Source organism: Battus philenor, unplaced genomic scaffold (genome assembly GCF_028537555.1).
Source record: "Battus philenor isolate CCGP_79_NKW_IND1 unplaced genomic scaffold, ilBatPhil1.0.hap1 SCAF_16, whole genome shotgun sequence".
In the NCBI taxonomy this organism is placed as follows: domain Eukaryota; kingdom Metazoa; phylum Arthropoda; class Insecta; order Lepidoptera; family Papilionidae; genus Battus; species Battus philenor.
In genome coordinates, this window is record NW_027181678.1 from 13186937 (window position 1) to 13212419 (window position 25483).

At 33.3% G+C, this 25483-nt stretch overlaps 1 protein-coding gene across 1 annotated transcript in view; it reads left to right on the plus strand.

The window, feature by feature from the left end:
- LPCAT (lysophosphatidylcholine acyltransferase) overlaps nt 1-12112 on the plus strand; it is an 87328-nt gene extending 75216 nt beyond the window's left edge. Inside the window, exons 4-11 of the mRNA XM_068762520.1 lie at nt 1212-1324; nt 4665-4819; nt 5784-5921; nt 6890-7015; nt 8219-8363; nt 9513-9614; nt 10783-10924; nt 11760-12112. Coding sequence (XP_068618621.1) covers nt 1212-1324; nt 4665-4819; nt 5784-5921; nt 6890-7015; nt 8219-8363; nt 9513-9614; nt 10783-10924; nt 11760-11845 — 1007 coding nt within the window. The 3' untranslated portion in view covers nt 11846-12112. The remainder of the gene's footprint in view (nt 1-1211; nt 1325-4664; nt 4820-5783; nt 5922-6889; nt 7016-8218; nt 8364-9512; nt 9615-10782; nt 10925-11759) is intronic.
- Nucleotides 12113-25483: the final 13371 nt, after the last annotated feature.

The window sequence follows — 25483 nt, forward strand, 5'->3', positions numbered from 1 at the left end:
AAGCAGGTTTTTTCAACCCTTTTTACACATTATACATCATCTAAAGGAACATTTCAATTTTGTGGCCAGTGACATATAACTTATTTTTTTTATATATTCTGTTTATTTGCGTTGGTATCTATTAGGCAAAAGCAATCGATTCAGCTAATATTCGAACATCGCTGTCTAGTCTGAACGTTAAACTTGTATGGATTGACTGTAACCTAGGTCTATCTAGAGTCCTTCAAGAGATCTATGACCTCAGGGTACCCTAATTCGGTAATAATTCGCGAGCACTCGAGCCTCGCCACTTCCTACACTACCTTTAAAACCTTATTTTTGGGTTTCGTGAAGGATATTTTTCTAAATATTCAAGACATCCTACTTCTGTGTAAAGACAATTTTATGTGATATACCTTCTCACTAAAACACCGGGTGGTGGCCTTTGCGTCGTATTAGGGTGTCTTATTCTCCATTAAGAATATTAAACTGTAGTTTAGCTAAGTGACCTCTGCTCACTAAAACCTTCGTAATTTATAAATACCTGCAGGATAACAGAAACCTTCCAAATAAAACGTGCGGTTTAAGCTAATGTATCTAATTCTTGTATATGTGGTGATCGCCTGTATATAGGGTGATTGATCAAAGGTGTAAAAACTGTAACATCATTTGTTATTAAAAATGTTTCAATATTTTACTCCTATTTCCAATAACCATATATAAAGTGATCACTCTGAAATATGTTACATTGTTTTTCTATTTAAATGCGATAGGCGAATAACTTTTGGAAGTACAAATTCTACAGGAATATATAGGAAACAATAATTAATTATAATACGTACTAATCTGAATTTTGAAAACTTTTTTTCTTCCTGTATTATTAAGTTATATATATCTTTGAAAAGTTTTCTCTGACTTTAGTTATAATATATCCAACCATTCTGTGTAAACATCTTTGATTTTGTCGAATGAAAGTGGCCAGTTTTTCTGTTTTATTGTAGTATATATATGCACTGATAATAATATTGCATGCGCTTGCTTACAGATTATAAATGCTAAATAAACACATAAAATATTTAATATAGCTGTTATGTGTTATTTTTATTTTATTACACGCTTTCTTGTTAGTTTTAAACAGTCATTCCGTAGCTTTTTTCTTTCATGCCAGTTGTAAGATTAACATTGTAGATATATAGAACAGTTGTAACAAAAGTTTTTTTTTTCTTCGACAGAACTGATCAACTACACGCAGCCGGTATACGTGTGGCGGGATGACCCCAATTCCCGACAGAACACCATCAAGGAGATCATTGAGAGAGCAACCTCCAAGGAGAATTGGCCCCAGGTATAGTATTCCAGAAATGGCTGGTTGAAACTATTCATAATTTCACGGCAATTATTTAATTTTGTACCAAACATATCTCGTGTCTGCTCCAAGTCTTCGTTAACAAATGTCTTCGACGTATTCTCGGTATATACTGGCCACGGAAAGTCTCCAACGTAGATCTCTGGAAACGCTGCGGTTAGATGCTGATCGACCAGCAGATCAAACGCCGCAAGTGGAACTGGATAGGCCACACGCCCTATAATAATCCTCAAGTAAAGCGAAGACGTGGTGGCCCAAAGCAAACCTGGCGGCGGACGATCACTGCAGATGTGAAGGCAGTTGGAATGACGTGGAGTTAAGTAAAGCGCGGAACTCAAGACCGCTCGGAATGACGACTTACTGTGGACGCCCTCTGCCCCATGGTGGGGACATAGAAATAAATGATGATTTCATTTGGTCGGTAAATGAAGATTAAACTAAACCAATAGAATAAAACAATCCACATTATCATCACCATTCTTTTGTTGAAGAAACTTATCCACTAATTCCAATACGACTGTAGCGACATCAACCGGCTGCATAGATAATTGCGCGCTGTAAAACTAAGAGTGTTCGTATTTATATTCCTCAAGAGGCGTTCCAAAGACTTCCTTAAAGATAAGAAAGGAACCAATATTTAGCCACTTCCGCACATGCAGTGGTAGTCGTGCAACAAAGTGCACCGCCCGCCAGCCCGCTGATTAATGGGTATGCGGTAAACAATGCGAATTACACAACTGTCACGGTCAAATCACTTAACACGTTTTTCACCCCTCCACGGGGCATCTTCCTGAGTTATGTTACACCGATTAGTGCCAAACACAGAGTCACTACACTACATATAAACTTGTGGAAATAAGTTCTTTCGTAAGCTGAAATACGAAGGCCTATTCATTTTGAATAGTTCAAGGACCCTTCCGTGAACTCTGTTCAGATGAAGCTATAAATGCCTCAAGGGCTATAGTAAACAGTTCAATAATTTTAATCAACACTTTTGCTTGCATTTAAAATAAACTATATAATTTTAACACTAAAATTGTAATTATTGTATTGTTGCTACTAAGGTGTATTATAAAATGTATTTTTTACTCACGTCCGGTAAATGTTCATTCGTTGGATAAATATAAATGTCTTAATGTTATTTTCCGGAAGTATGTAACAAACTTTTTCATAACAAGCCTCCACGACCGACATTTATTGTTGACATTGAACCTGTATTTACTGTCCTCGTTCGAAGGCCACCTGTATAATCGATATTGATTATTCTAAACTGAATTTTAATCGATTTTTTATACACAGCTGACATGCATTGAGTTATATCGTCACACAAAAACATATATCTTCCGAAACTGCTGTACCATCTTAGATATGCTCGAATTAATCTGACTAGAATCACTTGGGTATGTTGTACTTTTTTATGACTCTCACTCTCTGTCCAAGTGGCATTTGTAAACTCCTCGAGTATGAAGTGGCAAGGCATAGTTCGCTTAGCCTTACCTTAAAGTATCAAAGGTCGTGGACTTCCAGGGCAGTTTCGCCGAGGGTCTGTGAACATGGAGTGACTAAGTTCAAGATCCTCTGTGAGGGGACCTTAGCTTTGGCTACTGGGCAATAATACCAGCTTAGCCTTCCGACACATGGCCATCCGAGAGGTCCGGACCTCGGTCTGACAAGTTGCTATTGCCTGGACAATATCACTACTACCACTAAAAGCCTTAACGTTGGGAGAAGCGATGAGATAAACTCCAGCAACGCTTCTATCAAGTATAGTCGTGCAACAAAGTGCAGACTACCACTGCATGTGCGGAAGTGGCTAAATATTGGTCCTTTTCTTACTTAAGATGGACTTCCAAGGTAACGCCTGATTCCATTAAATATCTATCTAGTATGATAGGTGGTTTATATCACCTGTGATGTAAGACCTGTTGGTTATTGAATCGCAATTATCACGGTGTGAAGTATACGAGGGTTGAAAGGTGTGTAGAACTGGTTAGAGCCAATGGTATATTCGGACTGGTTTACATTGTGATTGTGATCACTTTGACTAAACATCTTTAACACGTTCTTTGCCGCGGCAAGTTTTAAAAAGTCATTTAAGACGTACGATTTACACTTTTTCAATACTACAAAGCTATAATTAGCGGGAAAAAGTTATAAATTTTAATATGCATTACGTACGCGCATGCGTGATGTGAAGTTATATATTCGAGCCTACAATTCATTTGTTTAAGAATCCTTTGTTTTTCAATGAGAACTGCAAATGGCCTGAACGGAAAGTGCAGCGGGGGTCGTATACGCCCCACATAGCATGAAATGTGTTAATGGAGTAGAAAAGCTTTACTTGAACTCTCTAAGTATCTCGTATAATATAAGCTGCGGTTCGGAGGGGAAACTTGAAACTTTTTTAATTAAAATATAACGAGTTTAAACCTACTTAACTAGCTTTTAAAGAGTTTTATTTGACTGCATTTGCGAGCATTTTTATAAAAATATTATAAAACCTTTACAAGAATACTAAAAACATCTAGTATACATTTACGTACATGTAAAAGTAATTTCCAGTTTCGACTTAAAAATATTTAATAAATCGTTTGAGTCATAATGTATATGTAAGAAAAGGACCAATATTTACCCACTTCCGCGCATGCAGTGGTAGTCGTGCAACAAAGTGCACCGCCCGCCAGCCCGCTGATAAATGCGCATGCGAAAAATGCAAACAATGCGAATTACACAACAGCCATCGTCCAATCACTGGACTGATAACACTGAGTGATTGGACGATGGCAGTTGTGTAATTCGCATTGTTAGCCGCATATGCACTGCATGTGCGGAAGTGGCTAAATATTGGTCCTTTTTTTACTTAGGATGGACTTCCGCAAGGTGACGCCTGATTCCATTAAATATCATAATGTATATGTATGTACAAAAAAAAAATCAGCCAAATACCGACCTGCCACTGGAGCGATTTGAACCAATATTAAAAATAATTTTTGGAAAAAATGTATAAATTCATACTATACTGATGTTAATGCGTGGAATTAAATGTTGTTGGTACTCAGGAAGCTAATTATTGTCGCGCGCTCTTTATAAAACTATATTTGTAAAGAGCAACTGTTCAGTTTCTCGCTGCTTGTAGCAGAACTGCCTTTGGAGCCGGTGGTTGCTTTTCATTTTCATTGAAGATTCCAAAATGCCTCTTATAGTCCATTTGAATAAAGAACATTTTGATTTTGAAAGAAGTTTAAGATCGAAGAAAACTCATACAAAGACAAAACAGTTTTTCTGTGAAATATATATAGTAGTTCATTGTTCCCACCAGGTACTTATATTCCCGGAGGGAACTTGCACGAACCGGTCCTGTCTGATCACGTTCAAACCAGGCGGCTTCTACCCCGGCGTCCCGGTTCAGCCGGTCACAATCCGTTATCCAAATGCCCGTGACACGGTCACATGGACCTGGGAGGGCCCTGGCGCGTGAGTATATATGTACATTATTCACAATCACTATATTTAATTACCCACAGAACTTTATTTTTATTATATTAATGAGTTTTAATATTAATTTAGTGCAACATGTTTAATTAAGTCCGCCAATAGAGACTTTACGCATTTGACACAAAACATCCTTAAAAGTCGTCTGGGTTAAGTCCAATTTTTGACAAACAGACGCTTGGCAAATGTTATATAAAGTCTTATCACTACTACTACTACTACTACTTCGCTGGCTCAGTGGCCCAAAGTGGGTCTTGGCCTCCGAAGCGAGAGAATTCCATTTTCCTCTATCTTGCGCCATCGTCTGCCATTGGTTGACATTCAATTCGCGCAAGTCTGCCTCAACGCGATCGATCCAGCGATACCTGGGTCTACGCACTGGTCTTCGACCCCTCGGTTTTTCCAGGTACGCTACCTTCACGCTCCGATCCGATCCCATTCGCTCCAAGTGACCAAGCCAGCGGATTCGTTGAGCTTTATATTCGCCGATGATAATGAGACTTTAGTAGCACAGCCAAATATCATTGGCGAAAGTCTTATCAACCTAGAAAAAATCCCAGCCTTCCTAATGATAATTTCATATGACAATTTTCTCATACTCTTTGATTACAGTATATGTTCTCCCGGCTGTTAAAATATCCTCCTCTTGAGATAAGGAATAATGCGGCTGTTTGTAATTATTATTGAGTAGTGGTAGCCCAGCGGTGGAGGACTGGGACTTGCGACTGGGACTGGATCTTAGATCGCAGATTCCCGAGATGCACTCTTGTATAATTCAAACTTCGTGCATTACCAACCGCTCACAAGTTTCCAGAGGATGGGCAGCAGCCTTCACTTTGTACCATAATACCACACTGCGGTATATTCCTAGGTAGCCATGCCTTGCAGTAGCCGTCTATCGGCTGAAAAGAGAATAATAATACTGACTCTTTCGCCTTGATTTCAGTCTTAAACTCCTCTGGCTGACGCTTACTCAAGTGCACAGTTCCTGCGAGATAGAGTTCCTGCCCGTCTATTATCCCAGCGAAGAAGAGAAAAAAGATCCGAAGTTATACGCAAGGAATGTTCGTGATGTTATGGCCAGGTAATCTTACATCTTCTTCTTGAACTTTTACCTCTGCATTATTTATATATGTATATATAATTACCCCGTAATTGGGGACCTTTGTTTACCTCCCATTTTGAAACATCAGAGACTTCCTTTTTTAATATCTCTCTTCTATTGTGATATATATATATATATATATATATATATATATATATATATATATATATATACATGAGAAATGTTTGGAATCCGACAAGTTTTACGGTCTAACATCAGATATATCGAAGGTCTAGACAAAATTTCAGGTCATACCTAAATAGAGTACCAGCATTACATGACACCTGGTAAATTTTTGTCCGGCGGTGAATGGTTACTGACTGATGATGAAATAACATAATTGATTTAAAATGATCTGATACAAAGCATCTATCACTCGTATGAATTATAGATTTAGATATTTACATCTAGAAATGATTGGGAAGATCCCGTTCATCATTTTAGTTATAGATCTTCAAATGCTTCATATATGCCTCCCCCATAGTCATGCAATCAGACTGGCTATACGCGGCTTGCATATTATATCGTTCACGAATGCAATTGAAAAAGGTTAATAAACTAATGAAAAAGATTGGTCACTGGGGCCACAAAATTCTCGAGTGACCACGCACCGGCAGTGGTAGCGGAAAATGTCCACAAGGTGATCAGATGATCTAGTTGAGGTTGTGGAAAGCAGCTGAATGTAGACCCCTTCTAACCGAACTCTAGAAATCTAGGAGAAGGTCTATGTGCGGCAGTGGATGTTCTAAAGCTGAAATGAGGCTTATGAATTATGATAGAAGACCTGGGAAAAATTATGTAGTCGGCAAAGACCAAAAAAGTCTCGAAGCACCGTAAAAGAGAAGGAACTGACAGAAATACTCGTCTAGTTCTAGGCTGATGAATACATAAATATTTCTACTTTGACATACCACAGCTGGCATTTAATTCTTCATTATGGTTTCCAGAGCTTTAGGTGTTCCAGTGCTGGACTACACGTACGACGACTGCCGTCTCATCGCTCGAGCTAAACAGCTACATATCCCAGGAGCCGCCTATGCTCGGGAGATAAGCGAAGCGCGCCAACAACTTGGGTAAGTCGTAAACTTAGATTTTTCTACAATTTTCTTCAGTTTCCAAAAAGCTAAACATTTTAATTTACGATTAACCTTGTTAATCGTTGATTAATATAATTTGAGAGATCGCTTGAATAATATTTGCATTACAATTTTCAAAAGATCACTGATCCTAGATTAAACAACGATTAGTTCATATTTTTGTAATAAGGGCCGGTTGGGAGTTTTCTTCAGACCACCTTCAACCCGGTAATGATAGTGTGGTGGTCAAATAGTGTTAATTATACTATAATAGAGGGTTACTTATGGGTTATGAAGGAATAAAATGTAGTTAGTTGAAGTAGAAGTCCTCCTAATCTTCCAATTTGTACAGAAAATTCTAATTAATCCTATTTGAATTTTTAGGCAACCTACTAACTAAGAAAAGGACCAATATTTAGCCACTTCTGCGTATGCGGCAAGCAATGCGAATTACACTACTGCAACGCATTCATCAGCGCGCTGGCGGGCGGTGCACTTTGTTGCACGACTACTACTGCATGTGCGGAAGTAGCTAAATATTGGTCCTTTTCTTACTTAGGATGGACTTCCGCAAGGTAACGCCTGATTCCATTAAACCTACCAACTGTTCAAACACTCCAGTATTCCTTTCCAAGTTATTTTTTGGTCTTACATAGCATTTGCTGATTCCGTTGACCAAGAAGAGCTAAGATCTCTCACGGGAGACACGACTTTGGCCACTACGTTCCATCATATTACCAAATTAGAAGAAATCAGAGCTCTTACGTTTATAATAATACGGTAAATACTGTTTCTGGTACTTTTGGTAAGATTAAGCAGTACTTTTAAGTTTATGTCTGCTGTCACAGTAAAGTGAATATTACTGATTTTGATGCTAGGCATTGCGAATTTCTGAACAAAATCCTTTAATGTTAACAAAACTGCTTGCCGTCTTTGAGGAAAACAGCCTTTTTGTCATTGCATTTGATGTGAAAGAAAGTTATGCATAGGCTCTGTGCAGCTTTATCGATTAAGCTGTTGCTCTTTGGATTTACTTGACATATAAAGATACCCAAGAAGTGATCTGTTGTATTCCAACCGTTCAATATCTGTTCAGCATTTCGATTCATGGGAGTCCGAGAGAGAGGACCTTCTCTGTCTTGTCTTGGTGGACATCCTCTGTCCTCGCAGGTTAAAATCACGTCATGTGAAACTTTTCAGCTTGTCCCGATCGATGCTGGAGCTCCACCTAGCTGCTCAGGGTCTGCAGGGCAGGCCGCGGTGGTTGACCCGGGAGGAGTTCGCTCAGAGGCTTGGTGTGCTATGTGACGTGCAGTTGCATAAGCTCTTCGAGATTTTTGTACAGGTAAAGCTTAGTCGAAATGATTTAGTCACGAATTAAAACTTCTGACTTTTAATTTTTATATATGTTCTAAGCATTTTTGAAATTTTGTAAATATTGACATGACGCTATTTTAAGAAATTTTGGAACTTTTGTTCAAAAAAACGCGATAAGTAGCTTTGGTAGTTTTAATTTATTTTTCGCAGTAAGAATAAAAATGAAAATAGCTCTAATTTTTTTTTAATGTAACCTCTATGGTGTCATGTAAACCAGCTGGAAACAAATAAATTGTAATAAGAAACTTGTCAAATTCACAATGTAATACGTTATTTGAATAGTACAAATAAATTCTTAAAAGAAATCTTTGAAAAGAAATATTTACTGTCAAACTAATTTTTTTGATATTTTTGGTAAAACTAAAGTCCTTTGACGGTAAACGGAGACAAGAAATGAAAAAAAAAACTAACCACAGAGTAATTTTAAACAAAACATATGTCTTAATCTACTGACCAATATTTGACGTGAATCATTTGTTTTTCTTCAATAAGAATCTTCTTTGTGCTTTAACGAAAATTTAAAAATTAAATCAGCAAGTTATTCTTATAAGGATTTATCCTCTTCTTCTATTATATATTTACTTCTATATATATATATATATATATATATATATATATATATATATATATATATATATATCAAAACAAAGTGTGATCAAAGTATTGCGCTTAAAGCAAGACTGAGAACACAAACGATTGAAAATTTAAGTAATGGATAAATGTAAGCACTTTACTTTTTTGTCTACCCACTTGAAATCAACAAAAAAGTTAACTTTTAAAACATCATTATGAACTAATAAACATGTGTGCTAGAAAGGGTAGTGCTTCATTTTAGTATATGAGTTATTTATAAACACGATTAGAGACACAGTTGCTGTGGGCCCTATTTTGTTTTGAGTAGTTTATATATATATATATATATATATATATATTTCATATATATATATATATATATATATATGAAAAAAATATGAACACGTATAGTCAACACCGTAAATACAAAAATCTCTTTAAATATATAAAGCAGTGTACATATTTCAATAAAATTAACGCATGGAAAACTTTTCATGTTGAAGTTTAATTTATACTTCTCTTTCTCTTCTTTTTCTACTTACAGAAGTCCACGGGCTTAGTGCACTTTACGGACTACCTACTCTGCGCCTGTTTCCTGTCGACACAGCACGCGCCTCTTGCACAGCTCGTCTCCTTTGCATTTAAGGTATTTTACTTTACCACACCATCTCCTTTTGCAGAACTTTAAGGACATAAGCTATATGTATTCAAATTTACAGTCTTTTGGTGTCAAAAGTCATAAACTAGATGTTTCCTCATACGTGTGATCACTACACGCTTCATGTGGTTATCCTTTCTACAATGTTGTATATAGTATCATCTATAGAGGAGCACATAGCATAACCATTATTAATACGATAGCTTTAAATGTAATTTAAGCATATGTTTTCTTCTGGTGCAACACTAAGTCATCTTGTCATTCCTCTAAGTCAGGGGTAAACAACACGCGGCCCGTGATGCAATCTTTTTTTTTGTTATACAATCATCAAAAAAAAATTTCAAATTTCACTAATTTTCTAATAGATTCAGGCGTTACTTTGCGGAAGTCCATTCTAACTAAGAAAGTGACTAATATATAGCTACTTCCGCTATGCAGTAGTAGTGGTGCAATGAAGTGCACCGCTGGCCAGCCAGTTGATAAGTGCGCGTGCGGTAAACAATGCGAATTACACAACAACCACCGTCAATTCACATAAAACGTGTTTTACCTCTCCACGGGGCATCCTCAGGAGTAATGATACACCGATCAGTGCCAAATACCGAGTTTGTTGTTAGTTCTTCTCAATAGATGGCCCTTTACGAACTAACTTAAACCTAATTTTACGCTGGCGATTATATATGATTGTAATGATCTTGTATAATAAAGTTACTTTGACTTTGAAATCAAGATCAATTATAATGAGAAAGCAGTACCTGCGGTAAGGGACACAGACTTGATGACAGGTTGCGGGTTCGATTCCTGAGATATAATCTTATATGATATACACTTTGTGAATTGATTATGTAGGATTGCTACTGCTCACAAATAAGTTTCCAGAGGAAGTGTACCAGCTTCCTCTGCGTACCATAAGGCCACACTGCAATTGCCAACCAGCCTGTAAAGCGTGTCGATTCCGGTATATCCCCCATAGTTTGAAACGACTTAAAAAGGGTGGGACTGTGGTTTTTCAAAGAAAAAGAGTATTTTAATAAACTTTCCCTGGTCACTGTATCACGGCTTTCTAATTAGGAAATATTCTGATCCTTCAAGAAATTAAATGATGAAATATTCAACATTATTAGATTATTGCAGCTGCTATGTATATTTTTTCCAGCTGTATGATAGTACTGGCACGGGACGCATGAAGCAGGCCAACTTCGAGGAGATGGCCACCAAGTGCCTCGGCCTGTGTCGCCAGGAGGCAGAGCACGTGTTCCAACAGGCCGACCTGGACGAGAAGGGCTACTTGACCTATGGTGAGTTATATGTGCAAGTGATTTTACACGAAGCTGAGACCTGGACACTGAAGATTCTGGGTCATAGGAAAATTGACGCTCTGGAGATGTGTTGTAAACGGATGCTTAGAATCCTATGTACCATATTTACCACCATAACATATCTATATCACAATTTTTATTGTTTATTTATTTATTACAGATTTTTCTTTACCTTTTTCGACTATCGTTTGTGTTTTGTTGTCTTATCACCTTACTGAAATATTCCAGGAATGTCTGACGGCTTTCCTCATCTTCCATTAAGGACATTGCCCTCCTCCCATGAGGATATTATAAAGTTGTGCTCAGGTGGCTCAATCTGATTCATGTTTCTATCAAGTTGGCTTCCTCTGGCATTCTTACCAAAATGTATTCGTATACGTACATTTGCTGTTACTCTAAAAGATCTTGTATGAATACTAATATGACTAAAAGATATATATTCGTTCTAGAACAGTGTTTCCCAAACTGTTCTGTGCCATATGATACCAAAGCCTTCCTAATGATCTTATCCCCCCCTTCCCCTTCCTATTTAATATGTGCAATTATTTCAAATTTTGCTTTTAACGTTAAATTTGACCTAAAAATTTTGCATTGAATTAAAAATCCAATCGCCCCCCTGTGGGGTGTAGGCTCCATATTGTGAAACAATGTTCTAGAAGATTGTGCGTTGCTTATGAAAACTACTGTCCTAATAAAGTTTGAAATAGTTATCGAGGGGGATTTCCTTAATCGCCTTCACTCAGCTAACACTCTTCAATATTTTTCATAATGAGTGAGCGAGAGGATGAAAAACTCATGTATCTATCTCTTTCAGATGAATTCGTGGCGTTTGCCCAAAAGCGGTCGGAGTTCGCCTTCATGTTTACCAGCGACACGGCGCAGAAGCCCAAGACGCAGTGAGACGCAGTACACGTGCCGACCGTCTGCAGCCAGGTGCCGTAAGATGAATCCGCGCCGCATCTCTGCAGCGACAGTGCCGTAAATACTGACCGTTCCATAAATAGGTACACTATCAACACACTGTTTCACGATCAACGTGGGAACGGTCTCAATGGAATATCAAAACCAGTGGTCACAAATCACAAAGGACATTTAAAAATCTATATACCATCCACCTTTATCCCACAAGTGGGAACGCTTCTTGCGAATATACTAGCGCTGGTCGTATAAAAATAGATACATCAATATGTACGAAACCATTTGTTGTAATTAAAAGCTTTAGTTGTTTATATTTAGGCGGTAGTAGTTAAAAATCTCGGCTGTTCGATATGATTTATATATGATCATCTTACAATGGGGCATGGCAATCGACTACAAGCGCCATCTATCGGCGTCGTTTAAAGATACAGTGACGTGAACGCCATCTTTTGTTAAGTTTTGAAAACTAATTACTGGTCTTTGTCTATATATGCCGTAAAACGGTGACATATAAAGCTTACTGTGTTTCGCTAAGAGAACTCTGTAGGTAGAATAATTAATGGCGCTATCAGATGTTATATGTCGCAACGCTGCTAGTATGTAAAGTTAATATTTCAGGGTTAAGTATATGCGTATTAACTTAGTATTACTAATTTTGTGTGACTTTTAGTCCCCTGTCTACATATAGGGGAATTCCCCGTGTGGTGTCCGGGTCAATTTTGAAGAATAGCACCACTCCCGCTCTTCCTGGGATGTCGTAAAAGGCGACTAATAGGACAACATTCTTCTCTGCACCAATACCATGCCAGGATTAATCAGGTAGACACTATATCTAACAATAGACCTAGATATATAAATCATTAATTTATTTTTAATTTCAAAAAGCTTTCGGATAGTGTAAAACTATATTTATAACCATAGATAACGTCTTAGTTATGTAGGATTATTGGTAAATGAGGACAAATTGAGTGTATTATTTCTAAACTGTACATACACATACGTCAACGATGCAAATCTAATACTACACCCCCTATTTCACGAATTCTTATAATCAACACGGAATGTAATATAATTAAATTCTGTTGTTTGATTTTATTGTAAATATCTATCGTGTTTGGGGAAATAATTGTACATAGAATAGCTATAAACGTTCCCAACACTGGGAATTAAAACAAGATGTAAATATTTAATTTATATATGTAGTCCAACCCTTCCATTTCCAACATTTTTCAATCATAACTAACTTTATATACTTTTCAACAACTGTCTTCGAAATTAAGACAGGTATTGGCAACATTTTGGGGCCGAGAAGCAAAATTTAATTATATTCAATATTTTTATTATTATTATATATAGTATATATATTGCTTAATTTTTTTATCTCTGCACCAGCCAAAATATTTAAATGCCATCAGCATTAAAATCGCATTTCTACGTATAGGAAATAAATTAAACTTTTAGTTCAACGTAAAGGTCGGACATTTTTGCGTTAAATTTCTTAAAATGTCGAGTTTCATTGATTCAAATTTATTGATTAAAACTACAGCGCGAGGCATTCGACTTCTAGCGCCATCTATCGGCTTCATTCGAAGTAGCAGTTTCGATATATTTACATATTTAACTCGTAGAGTTTGTTCAATGCTAACAGTCAGGTTCTTAATTATATGGTAATAATCCTCCATATATTTTGGTTCATACAACATGTACGGTCTTAGAAACATTAATGTTGCGAGTGGCGCGCATTTGGGGACATAGGAATACGCCCCCTTGATTTGTAATCGACATTGCTGATGATTATGCCTTTTTGGAGCTTGTCAAGTTTTCGAAGATTCCTTATACACCTTTAAGTCTTTGAGTATAAATTTGTTATTTTTAGTCCTGTTCACTATTCATCGGATCTTCAACTATGATACTATCACATCTCGAGAAAACTAGACTGTTATCAAGTTAAATTCAACTATACTAAACAATAGTTTTGAAATTATAGTATTTCTTTTGAAATTATCAAATCTCGCGGCTCAAAGGTTGCTGGCACCTGCCTTAGAACATCCGACGTAGACAATACGGTGTTAAGTTAGTTATATAAGTTCTTTATACTTGGCATTATAGTGCTTTAGTAGAGGCTGGATAACGGCTATGTATATTACATAGTATATGTCATATATTTAGTTTAAACATGTACATTATTGAAAAAGTTCACGACCGCGACGATTTAGAAATAGTGTAACATATATAAGATAAGATAAGAGAAGTATTATATATTAGTAAATAATTTACGATTTCTATTAGTATTAATTTTTATAGCTAAGAGTTTTTCAGTTTCTTTTTTTGGTAAAACCTTAGTTTTAAAGCTCATTTAATATTTTTTTTTCTTGAACAAATATACCAGAAAGTTAAGTAGTATTAATAGTATACTTTTAATGATATAAAATTACTTGCAAATATGTATTATATTATACTACTATAGTACTACTACTTACTATAATAAAATTAAAATATATATTATATAGTTTAGGCATTATTGTAAGTATCCTTATATGCGACTACCCGACATCAAATAATAGAGTGAGACAACCGAATACTAGCGCCATCTGTTGGCACCATCCAAAGTCACAGTATTATGACATATATTAGTATATTCACCAAACAGAGTTAATAAAGTTATGTTAAGACATCATTTTAGGCGTTAACATAACACATAATAGTCAATAATTGCATAGATATATAAGGATGTGTTCACATGGACATATTTTTTTTATTTATACCTAAGTAACTTAGATGTTATTGGGTTCACTTGGCCGTACTTGCCATCATTTGAAAATAGAATTTCGTCAAATCATTAGGATACGCCAAATACCAGTTTAAATAAAAAATTGTTTATATATCAAGTAGTAGGACAAACTAGTGAAATGTAAGAAAAAAAATTCGCGTTAGTTCCGTTTAAATGACAGATGCATGTGAACGCATCCTTACCTCGTTTTTTTCATTACTTCACAACTCGGTATATACACCAATCTTACTGAAACTTTTATTACACCAAAAAAGATCAGAGTAATTTCTAAACCGTAGTGAAAACAAAATGGACTATTAAATCTGATAATTTTACCAACATTAAATTTAGCGAAGGCGAGAAAACCAGAGAATATATTAAATCTTGATCTTTTAGTATGTGTATAGATTTTGTTCTATATAGGGGCGATTTTGTCCTATTGTTAGACAAAATGGCATTCGAAAATAGTTTTACTCGTTAACTTGATCTTTGAACGTGTATATAAACATGTGAGTTTAGGAGAATCAACTAGGCCAGGGTTTCTCAACCTTTTTTGTACTATGCCCGACTTGAGCCTTTTTAAAATTCTTACGCCCCCCTTTTTAACATACATAATTTTTATATTAAAGCAAAAGTTTTAAACTCGTGTAGAGATCACTTTATTGATTAAACTGCCTCCCTGTGGGACATAAGTCCGACGTTGAAAAACATTGAAATAGACAATTGTATCATATGCCTTATGCACATGTATACGTCATTTTGTAAATTTTTAATCTGTGGTAAAAGTTGATACGGAAATCTCTTTTTTATTTTTTCGCTGCAAGGTATAGAGCCTAGGCCTGTGCTTTGATATAACTAGCACTTTCTCTTATTAACTTTCGATTGAAACAGTACAAATTTATTTATTATTATTAAAGTATATCTGTTGTTTTTAACTATTTCCACTAGATAGCTCTGAATTAAAAATAGATTTATTTAGGTACACTGGCAGTACAAATAAATTAATATTACATTAAAAGTTCCTAAGTAAATAATAATTCTGTTGGGTTCCTTCATAATTGACACTATATTAAAAAATTACTATATACTATATAGTAGAAAGATCAGACCACATAAAAAAGTGAAAGGCGATGATTTGAAGGCTGTTTAAAAATTTTAGATGCACAGAATCATTAAAGTGGTTTCTAAGGCAATTTTTCAAATTATCTGTAATATGTGAACATTAGTGAGAAAGGAGAGGATAACCCAACGTATGCCCGATAAGTCCCGTACAGGATCAGGATCATTGGGCGTCAAAGCAGATGGCACGTGCAGCCCAAAAATCTTTAAAAGGTCACAAGAGATTTGGCCATTAATTTTTTTATGGTAAATTAAATAATTTTACAGTTACATATTAACAGTTAATATAAAAAAACTCTAAAGAATTTGCCATAAGAAAACAATTTTGGTAACCTTAACAAAAGTATTTGGATTTTTTTTAAAAATCAGACGAATTTTTTTTAATAGTATATGAAATAGTTTACTACGATATTTGTTCGAGGCTGCTTTTTGTTATACAAACAAAAATTTTATATTACCCACATTTGTTCATTCCAAATTTAAACAAGTTTTAAATCTTGAAATAAAAGTAGTTGAAGAGTTAGTTTCAGACATTAGTTTAGTTACAAAAGATAATTTGTTGGAAATATTAAAATTTATTAATTAAACTTTAATTACTCTAAATATATATAACGAGAGGGGTACTGTGCGATAGAGACAACGCAATACAAAACCCCGATCACTTACTATTCACTCATTATTCTGCCCGATGTGACAAACCAAATGCCGAATACTATCAGAAAACTTCTTGTACAAATGGTTAAGTAAAAATTGTAGGTAAATACTTCACAATCCTCCTTCCATGATCGGATTACTCAGTAAGACTAGTGTAAATATTGAGCTCAGTAAAATTTAAATTGTATATATAATTTTGTAAGACTTAAAAATCTTTACGTTAAAAAAAATTATGCAGTAAAAACTTCTAGGTAGACAACATTAGTTTTAGTAAATTTAGTATTAACTTTAAATTTTCTGTTTACGGATAAAAAGTCCATAATTGCGCTATGTAGTTTAACACTAATGTTAAATTCGATAGATTTTAAATTTAATTACAAAAAAAAAGCAATAAAAGTATAATAATACCCTTATTTTGTCAGACGATTTCCAATATCAAATATTATTTTATTTTGTAATAATAGAAAACCGTTTTATTCAAATAGATTCAAGTATGTTCAATTAAATCTTATAGTTGGATATTTTACAAGCCTCGAGCCATGATCGCATTACTTAGTAAGACTAATGTAAATATTAAGTTCAGTAGATTTAAAACTTACTTAAAAAAACAAGAATTATAATATTATAATTTGTAGTTTGATTTTAAATTAAAAAAAATTGCTTATTACATTCATTTATTTTGATAAAACCTAACATTTCATAAAGCTGCTAATACATAAAGAATAATTAAAACTGTTAGTAGTTTGTAAAATTAGATACTGTTAGTAAATTTAGTATTAATTTTAAATATTGTGATCACGGAGATCGGTGGTCATTAATGCATTACGAAATTCAACTCTAATTTTAATATTAAGGGCAGTTGATTTTAAATTTATTTTCAAAAAATTGTACTACCCACATTTGTCCTGACAAATTCCAATATTAAAATATTTTTAATTTTATAATATTAGAAAATGATTACGTTCAAACAACTTCATATAGTAAAAACTTGTAGGTAGCTTATAAAACTAATTAGTATTAGTAATTTTAATATTAATTGTAAATTTTGTGACCATGAAACATTTGGGTCCATAGCTGCATTATGTCATACAACTCTAGTAAAAGTATTAAGGTCTGTACATTTTAAAATTAAAAAAAAAATATATATTTATCAATAATTCCTTCATTTGTCTTGACAAATTCTTACCTTTTCTTTTATTATATTTTGTAGTAGTAGAAAACCGTTATTTTTAAATAGATACGAGTATATAAGCGTAATTAGAATATATAGGTAGGTAGTTTACAATCCTCGGGTCATGATCGCATTACTCAGTAAGACTAGTGTAAATATTAAGGTCAGAAGATTTTAAATATAAAATATATTCGTAATATCTTCCCATGTCTTCACAAATTCCAAAATTAAATTGTCTTTTATTTTGTAATAGCAGAAACCGTTATGTTTAAATAGATACGAGTACATAAGCTTAATTAGAATATATAGGTAGGTAGTTTACAATCCTTGTCCCATGATCGCATTACTCAGTAAGACTAGTGTAAATATTAAGGTCAGTAGATTTTAAATATAAAAAATATTCGTTATACCTTCCTATGTCTTCACAAATTCCAAAATTAAATTTTATTTTATTTTGTAATAGCAAAAAACCGTTATGTTTAAATAGATACGAGTATATATGCTTTATTAGAATTTTTAAGTAGGTTGTTTACAATCCTCGTCCCATGATCGCATTACTCAGTAAGACTAGTGTAAATATTAAGGTCAGTAGATTTTAAATATAAAAAAACATTCTTAATACCTTCTTTTCTTCAGACATATTACAAAACAAAATTTTATTTTATTATATTTTGTAGTAGTAAAAAACCGTTGTTTAAATAGATACGAGTACATAAGCTTAATTAGAATATATAGATAGATAGTTTACAATCCTCGTCCCATGATCGCATTACTCAGTAAGACTAGTGTAAATATTAAGGTCAGTAGATTTTAAATATAAAAAATAATCGTAATACCTTCACATGTCTTCACAAATTCCAAAATTAAATTTTATTTTATTTTGTAATAGCAAAAAACCGTTATGTTTAAATAGATACGAGTATATAAGCTTAATTAGAATATATAGGTAGGTAGTTTACAATCCTCGGGTCATGATCGTATTTATCAATAAGAAGTAAATATTAAGTTCAGTAGATTTTAAATTTACTTTAAAAAATAAGAGTTGTAATATCCTCATTTGTCCTCAAAAAATTCAATGTTAATTTTAATTTTATCTTGAAAACAACTTCGAGTGTGTGTTTAATTAAATCTTATAGGTAGTTTTAAAAAAATAATCAGTGTTAGTAAATTTAGTATTAATTGTAGTATTTGTGATTACGAAGATAATCCATAATTGCGATGCACATTCAACAACTCTATGAATATATATTGATGTCAGTAGATTTTAAATTTACTTTAAAAAAAAAAAACAAGAAAATCATTATACCCTCATGTGTTATGTTCAAACAGCTCATATACATACATAGTTAAAATTAACATAGTTTGTAAAATTGTATAGTGCTAGTAAATTTAATATTAATTGTAAATTTTATTGTCAAGGATGTAAATGAACCCAACCCTTTATTTTCTTTTGTAATAGGAAGCATAACATTATAATTGAAGAGTTTAATATATTGTTGTACAAATGTAAATCGATATTGTCATGGTGCGGTATATATAGTCCATAGTCTGGCGTTCATAACTGCTGAAAATTTTCATTACTGTAAACCTTTAAATTTAAATTACAGAACCTTACTTTTATGTTATCTGATGCCTTTTTTTTCAAATATTAATAAAGGGTATTAAAATGTAATATTTTGTGGTCATGTTAAAAACGATGTACTACCTTCTCAGCTGCTAGACTTATCTCTCACTTAAAAATCATCATTCAGCGACATCCGACTTATTATTAATGTAAACTGTTATAGATTTAATTTAAAATACATTTTATAAAAAGAAAAGTTGTAAAGACAAATATGATAAAAAAGTTCTTTAATTTTGACTGTAGGGCGTAGTACATTATAAATATGCGGCGATAATGCACATCGACCTTTGGAAAGAGACAATCGACTAATTTCGGCTTGGTAGAGCGTTATCTCTGTCGCACGAAATACGACTGACTAAATGTCTTATAGGTAGTGTGAGACAGAGATAGTGAAATTAGTCGATTGTCTCTTTCCAAAGGTCGATGTGCAACATTTATCGCCGGGTACAGTAGCAGTTATTTATATATAGTTTAGACCGAGTCGTGGGTAGGTGTAAAATAATGCCTCGAAAACTGAGGGTATCCGAACGTTAAACTTCTGCGAAAAACTGTATGTGTATAGAGTAGCATTTAGATATATAAAACATAGTAATAAAATGTATACTAGATTTACGCCCAGGTGGTCTCATAATTTTAGTTTATTAAAATATTAATCATATATTTAAATGCAGGGTACTTTTATAATTTATTCAATACCCACGTAGATATACATGCGTGGGTTTATTATTTTTCTGTAACATAAACGAAGTTTATGCCAAGCGCGATCATTTTTCTGTCTGTAATTTTCTACTACACCAATATCTCTTTATTTTTCTAACAATATAAAATCTAGTAGAACAAGTATTATCCTTTAATTAAAAAAATACAATTTGAAGAATAAATGTATTCATATAGTAGCAATGAAATATAAAAGTACCCGCAAGTGTTAGGGAATATAGTATAAGTGTAAATATATTTAAAATATGTTCGCGACAAAGGCGGTTAAATAAATAGTAAACATACTCGTAGTTTTATCATTAACTAATCAATAAATAGATATAAGTAGGTAGGTAAATAGATATTTTTTAAGGCCATTAATTTCTCTACCTACAAGTTTTTACGTTAGATATATTTAGGTGAGAAAAATAAGAAAGATTGCAAATTAACCTACCAACAACCATCATATATAAAACTACCCGCGTGAAATGACATCGTTAGGCAATTTACTACTACCGCCATCTATTGGCGACAAATATAACAGCGCTTAAACTTAAAATGTATCTTAATTATTACACATTAGAATATTATTTTCAACACTACATTATGTATTACTTAATTTAAATTATTAGTAAATATCAGGTAGATTAAAAATAAGCCTTATATGTACAGACTTAAAGTGCACTTTAACTGTAAGTCTAAATATATGTCACCGAAACAGAGATTAATGAATTAAAAATTAATGTAAACGAATTTAATATATGATTCAGTGTACATGTATGTGAAAGTCAGTTATAAATTGTATAAGTATTGAAACATTCAATTACATTGTTTGATATAACTTATAAATATAATTATATGATATTTATATGTGTAGTTGTACTTTAGGAGTCGATAAAAAATTCTTAATGTAACATGTATTTCAATGTGTATTTCATTTATTTCTATTTTGCTTAATTTACAACAGATTGATATAAAGTCTATTCATGTCGGAGAAATAGACATGTATAGTATAGTGTTTCTAACCGTCTACTTCCATTTCAAGACGGTTTCAAATTTATTCGTCTACCCTCAACAATTATTTTTCGACAACAACAATTTTGTTACTCCGACGTATACAAGTCTTGTCACTGTCGATTATTTTTTGTGAATTTGTCTATTCCACTATGCGGTGCTCCTTTTATATGGTTCATGTTGTGAAACTACTAGCGCCATCTATGTACGACGAGTGAAACTATAGAATTTTGACATACATAAACTAATTCAAAATTTTAAATTTGGAATCCTGTATAATCTATATATATTGTGTACATATGTAGTATTGTAGTTTAATTTAAATATTAATTGCGTTAATTAAAGAATTACAGTTAAAAAAATTTTTTAGACGATAACTTAAGTTGATCTAAGTTAATGTTCGAGGTATGCGGGGTCAAGTCTGACAGGATATAGAGTGTATCTTCATACAAGGCTAGCTTTCTTAACGACCTTGGCGATTTTGACTGCTTGAACAATATTCACAGATCTGTTAAATTTATAAATACGCCGCTAACAAATGTAAATTTATATCATATAATGTTAAATAGGAAACATATATAACATACATATGCTTGTAAATGTATGTAATGTACATCTAATAATGATCGCTTATGACGTGGAATAGGAAACATATATAACATATTTATATTTGTAAACGTATGTTATGTATATCTAACAATGATCATTTATGACGTTAAATACGAAACATATATGTTTAGTGTTTATGTAGTTTAGGTATTTACGTGTCAACTGTGCACTTTTATATATACACGACTAAATATCACAGTTATGTGATGTCAACCGACTAAATATCACAGTTATGTGATGTTTAGTCGTTTCTGTTTGCGACGATTTGCAGTGTGCATCCAGATTCTTCTTTTTTGCATGGCCATCGAAACCATTACATCTGCTATCTGTACAGTAGCGATATTTACTTTAGCACTTTCATTAGAGAAATCATGTCATTTCTCCAATTGTAATTATTATTTAGTACTTATTGGAAATGTACAATGAATGTAATAATTACTAAAATAACAAGTTTTTTTGTCGTCAAAAGTTTCACGAGATTAAATAAACTGTTGCGACGGTAATTTAAAATTGATTGTCAAAATTATGTTTGTAAAATTTAAAATTCACAAAGTGTATGTTTATTTAGTTTACATTAGCTTCTGTGACATATAAAACTACATTAATCGTGTATAAAAAAATTATGTATTTTTGAAATATAAGATATATTTATCGACTTATAAATTTTTCAGTATTGTCACATTATTTAGTAGATTTCACTTGCATTGATTGTTTAGTGTTTATAAATAAAAACTATGTTCACTAACAATTTGTTTTTGTATATACAAAATTTTGTTTTGTAGTTATTTCTCTGTGTAAAAGCTTTTTAGCTAATCGGCTGTTAAATGTCTCATTAAGTAAAATTATTTCTTCACTGATTTAGTATACATTTAGACTTGTGTATTTATTGAACAATAAAAATATTTAAATTATTTAATTTGTTTTATTTTTATTATGATTTATGTGATCCACAAAAAGTTTATAGGTTACCGGAGAGTCACATTTATTTATTTAAATATGTATTCTATTGAGAAAATATGAAGTTTTTAAATAACACATCCGCAGCTGGACATAGGTTTCTCCAGGCAGCGATGGAAGCGGCTACATTAAGCATCTTCAGATGATCTTAACAAGTTTATCTATCCACCTAGTAGATGCACATCTAACTTAAGCTCTCATGCTAAGTAACCCTTTTCATCTTTGGGGGGAGGATGGCTGGGTTAGGTTAGTTCTCATCGTCTTGGCTTCTTTCTGTGAGACCGTCATGGTCCAGAACGAGGCTGTCGAACGGAATCGGCAGAGGACAGATCCCGCTCCAACCAATGCGAGGATGCCGTTTTGAAAAGATTAAGGAGATAAAAATCGAATTGAAAAAAGTCTCAAAGGCTATACTGGAAGAAGGCTATATTGACCGGAATGGAAAAAGCGTTGGCAAAAGTGCTTTATATCGGACGAGGATTATTTTGAAGGGGAGTAAATTGATTTGAATGAATGCATGAAGTATTTACATTTCATATACAAATGATAACAGTATTAAATGCATACATTATATTATATTGTCGTACATTTTTCTTTACCACCAGTTTATCATTGTTTTTAATTATACTTACAATGATTAATTACAAGATATATGAGGCACTGTGTCTACTTTAGTATTTAATGAAATCAGGCGTTACCTTGCGGAAGTCTATCCTGAGTAAGAAAAGGATCAATATTTCCCCTTCCACACATGCAGTGGTAGTCGCGCAACAAAGTGCACCGCCCGCCAGTCCGCTGATAAATGCGTATGCGGCAAACAATGCGAATTACACAACTGTCATCGTTAAACCACTCAACATGTGTTTCACCCCTCCACGGGACATTTTCAGGAGTTATGTTACTATATTAAACACAGAGTGCACTCTGTACTATGCACATTTATCAGCGGGCTGGCGGGCGGTGCACTTTGTTGCACGACTACCACTGCATGTGCGGAAGTAGCTGAATATTGGTCCTTTTCTACTTTAGTAATTACTAATCTATCATACGTACAAGATGGAAGAAAGGCTCTTGGAGAGCTTTTAAGAGGTTTGATGTCAGCAACTCTAAAATTACTTACGTACTTTTTGTGTTTATTCTTCCTATACTCCTACACTTTTTTAACTTTCGTGAATACTACCCATATTATGTTTGAAGACGGGAAGAAACGTCGTCTCTCTGTGAAATATTGGATATATACATTAATTGGTGCTTTCGGATATTCCAATATTAACGGCAGGCGTGGTTTAAAGGCTTGGCGACGTAAATATCAAAGCTTGAATTCACGAACTTTCAGCAAAAGCGTATAAAACTATCTGAGTAGGTACTGAAATTAAAAGCACATGAAAAATATTTCTCGTTTACCAGTCAGGTAAATTTTTATACATTTTTTTCATGTTGCCTCGACAGATTGTACTATCAGAACTTTTAACTTAAACGTAACTTATTTCATGTTGAAATAAACGAATTAATTTTTCAACGATATTATAAATTTTCAGCGCACGAACTGTCAAACGCAAGATGTTCAAAGCCAACCGACAAACACGCAGTTTCAATTCTACATATTTAAAAATATATGTTGGCCTGTATGTCTTTTATAGAATCGTATATCATGCATTTAATCATATAATTATATTCAGCAAAGTTGTCGTGTATGAGCCCACCGAAGGTTTCTAAGTTAGTATAACCAATTTTCGACAGATGGCGCCACTGCCATACCAATGAATTGCATATATTGCCGTGACTGTTCGTGCTGGTTTGAATTAAAACGATCCGAAAAAATCAATAAAATGACATAAAATTAATTAAATATTTATTAATGGACATAGCAAAGCTCGCAGAGTACAACTAGGAGTCTATATACAGGATGATTTGTTATGGGCGTAGAAGCTATAAAGTGGTGTATACACCAATAACCAAAATACTATATTATGACAAATTTTCAAGTTTCTACGTAATATTTACATTTCCATAACATTATTAAAAGATAAATGAATTGAATAAAGTAATTCTCATATTATAAAATGAACAAGGGAAATAGGGTTTCATTTTAAAGTTTATAAATTATACTAAGATATTGTAGAATTAAAAAAAGATGATAAGCTTTTCTGTTTTGCGTATATTTACGATAGAAATATTGACTAACATTTGAGCTATAACCGGCTTCATATTCCAATTTTTTTGTGTAGCAAGAGTTAGTTACGGCTTAGGACTGCAAATCTCTTTAATAAAGTGGTTTAAAGAGGTCAATATTCTTATAGTGGCCTCACAATACTTTCATGATAATATCTTATATGTTTACAATAATTAAAAAAAATGGGATAAGTTCATAGTGTATTTACAAGGCACTGTAAAAACTAGTTGAACCAAATTTTCGACTGCGAAGTCTCTATTTCATTTGAAATAAACGAAATCATATTTTTAATAAAATTCCGCAAAACATTATAAGACTAGAATGTATAAAATTCAAAACGCATATTAAATAATCGATGGAATAGGGATATTATTCAATAAACGAATATTTAAAAGATAAGAATCCTTGGCAGTGATGTCGCCTGATTATTATGATTTCGTTTAGGCTATATCTGATAATGTGTATATGTAGCAGAAGTATATATAAGTATATATATATGTAGCAGAATTTCTACCTGCTTTTTCTCCACAACTATAAAACCTTGCGATGGAGAATAGATGAAAATAAGAAGATGCTGAACAATATGGCGCCCGCTTCATGTGTGGTAAAATAAAGAGAGATATTTTAAATTTAGATATCTACCTACCTAATTATTCATGTCGTGAAGTCCCCGGATAGAATTGCGTAAAATTCTTTCTTAGCTAGTCTTTATTTTAAAAATGAATATTCTTACCAATTTACAATATTCTATATCTTATGGTTCCAAAGATATTGTGATGAGTCTGTACATAGAGTGAATCTCTTGAATATATTTCTACGTGACCGTGTTGTAA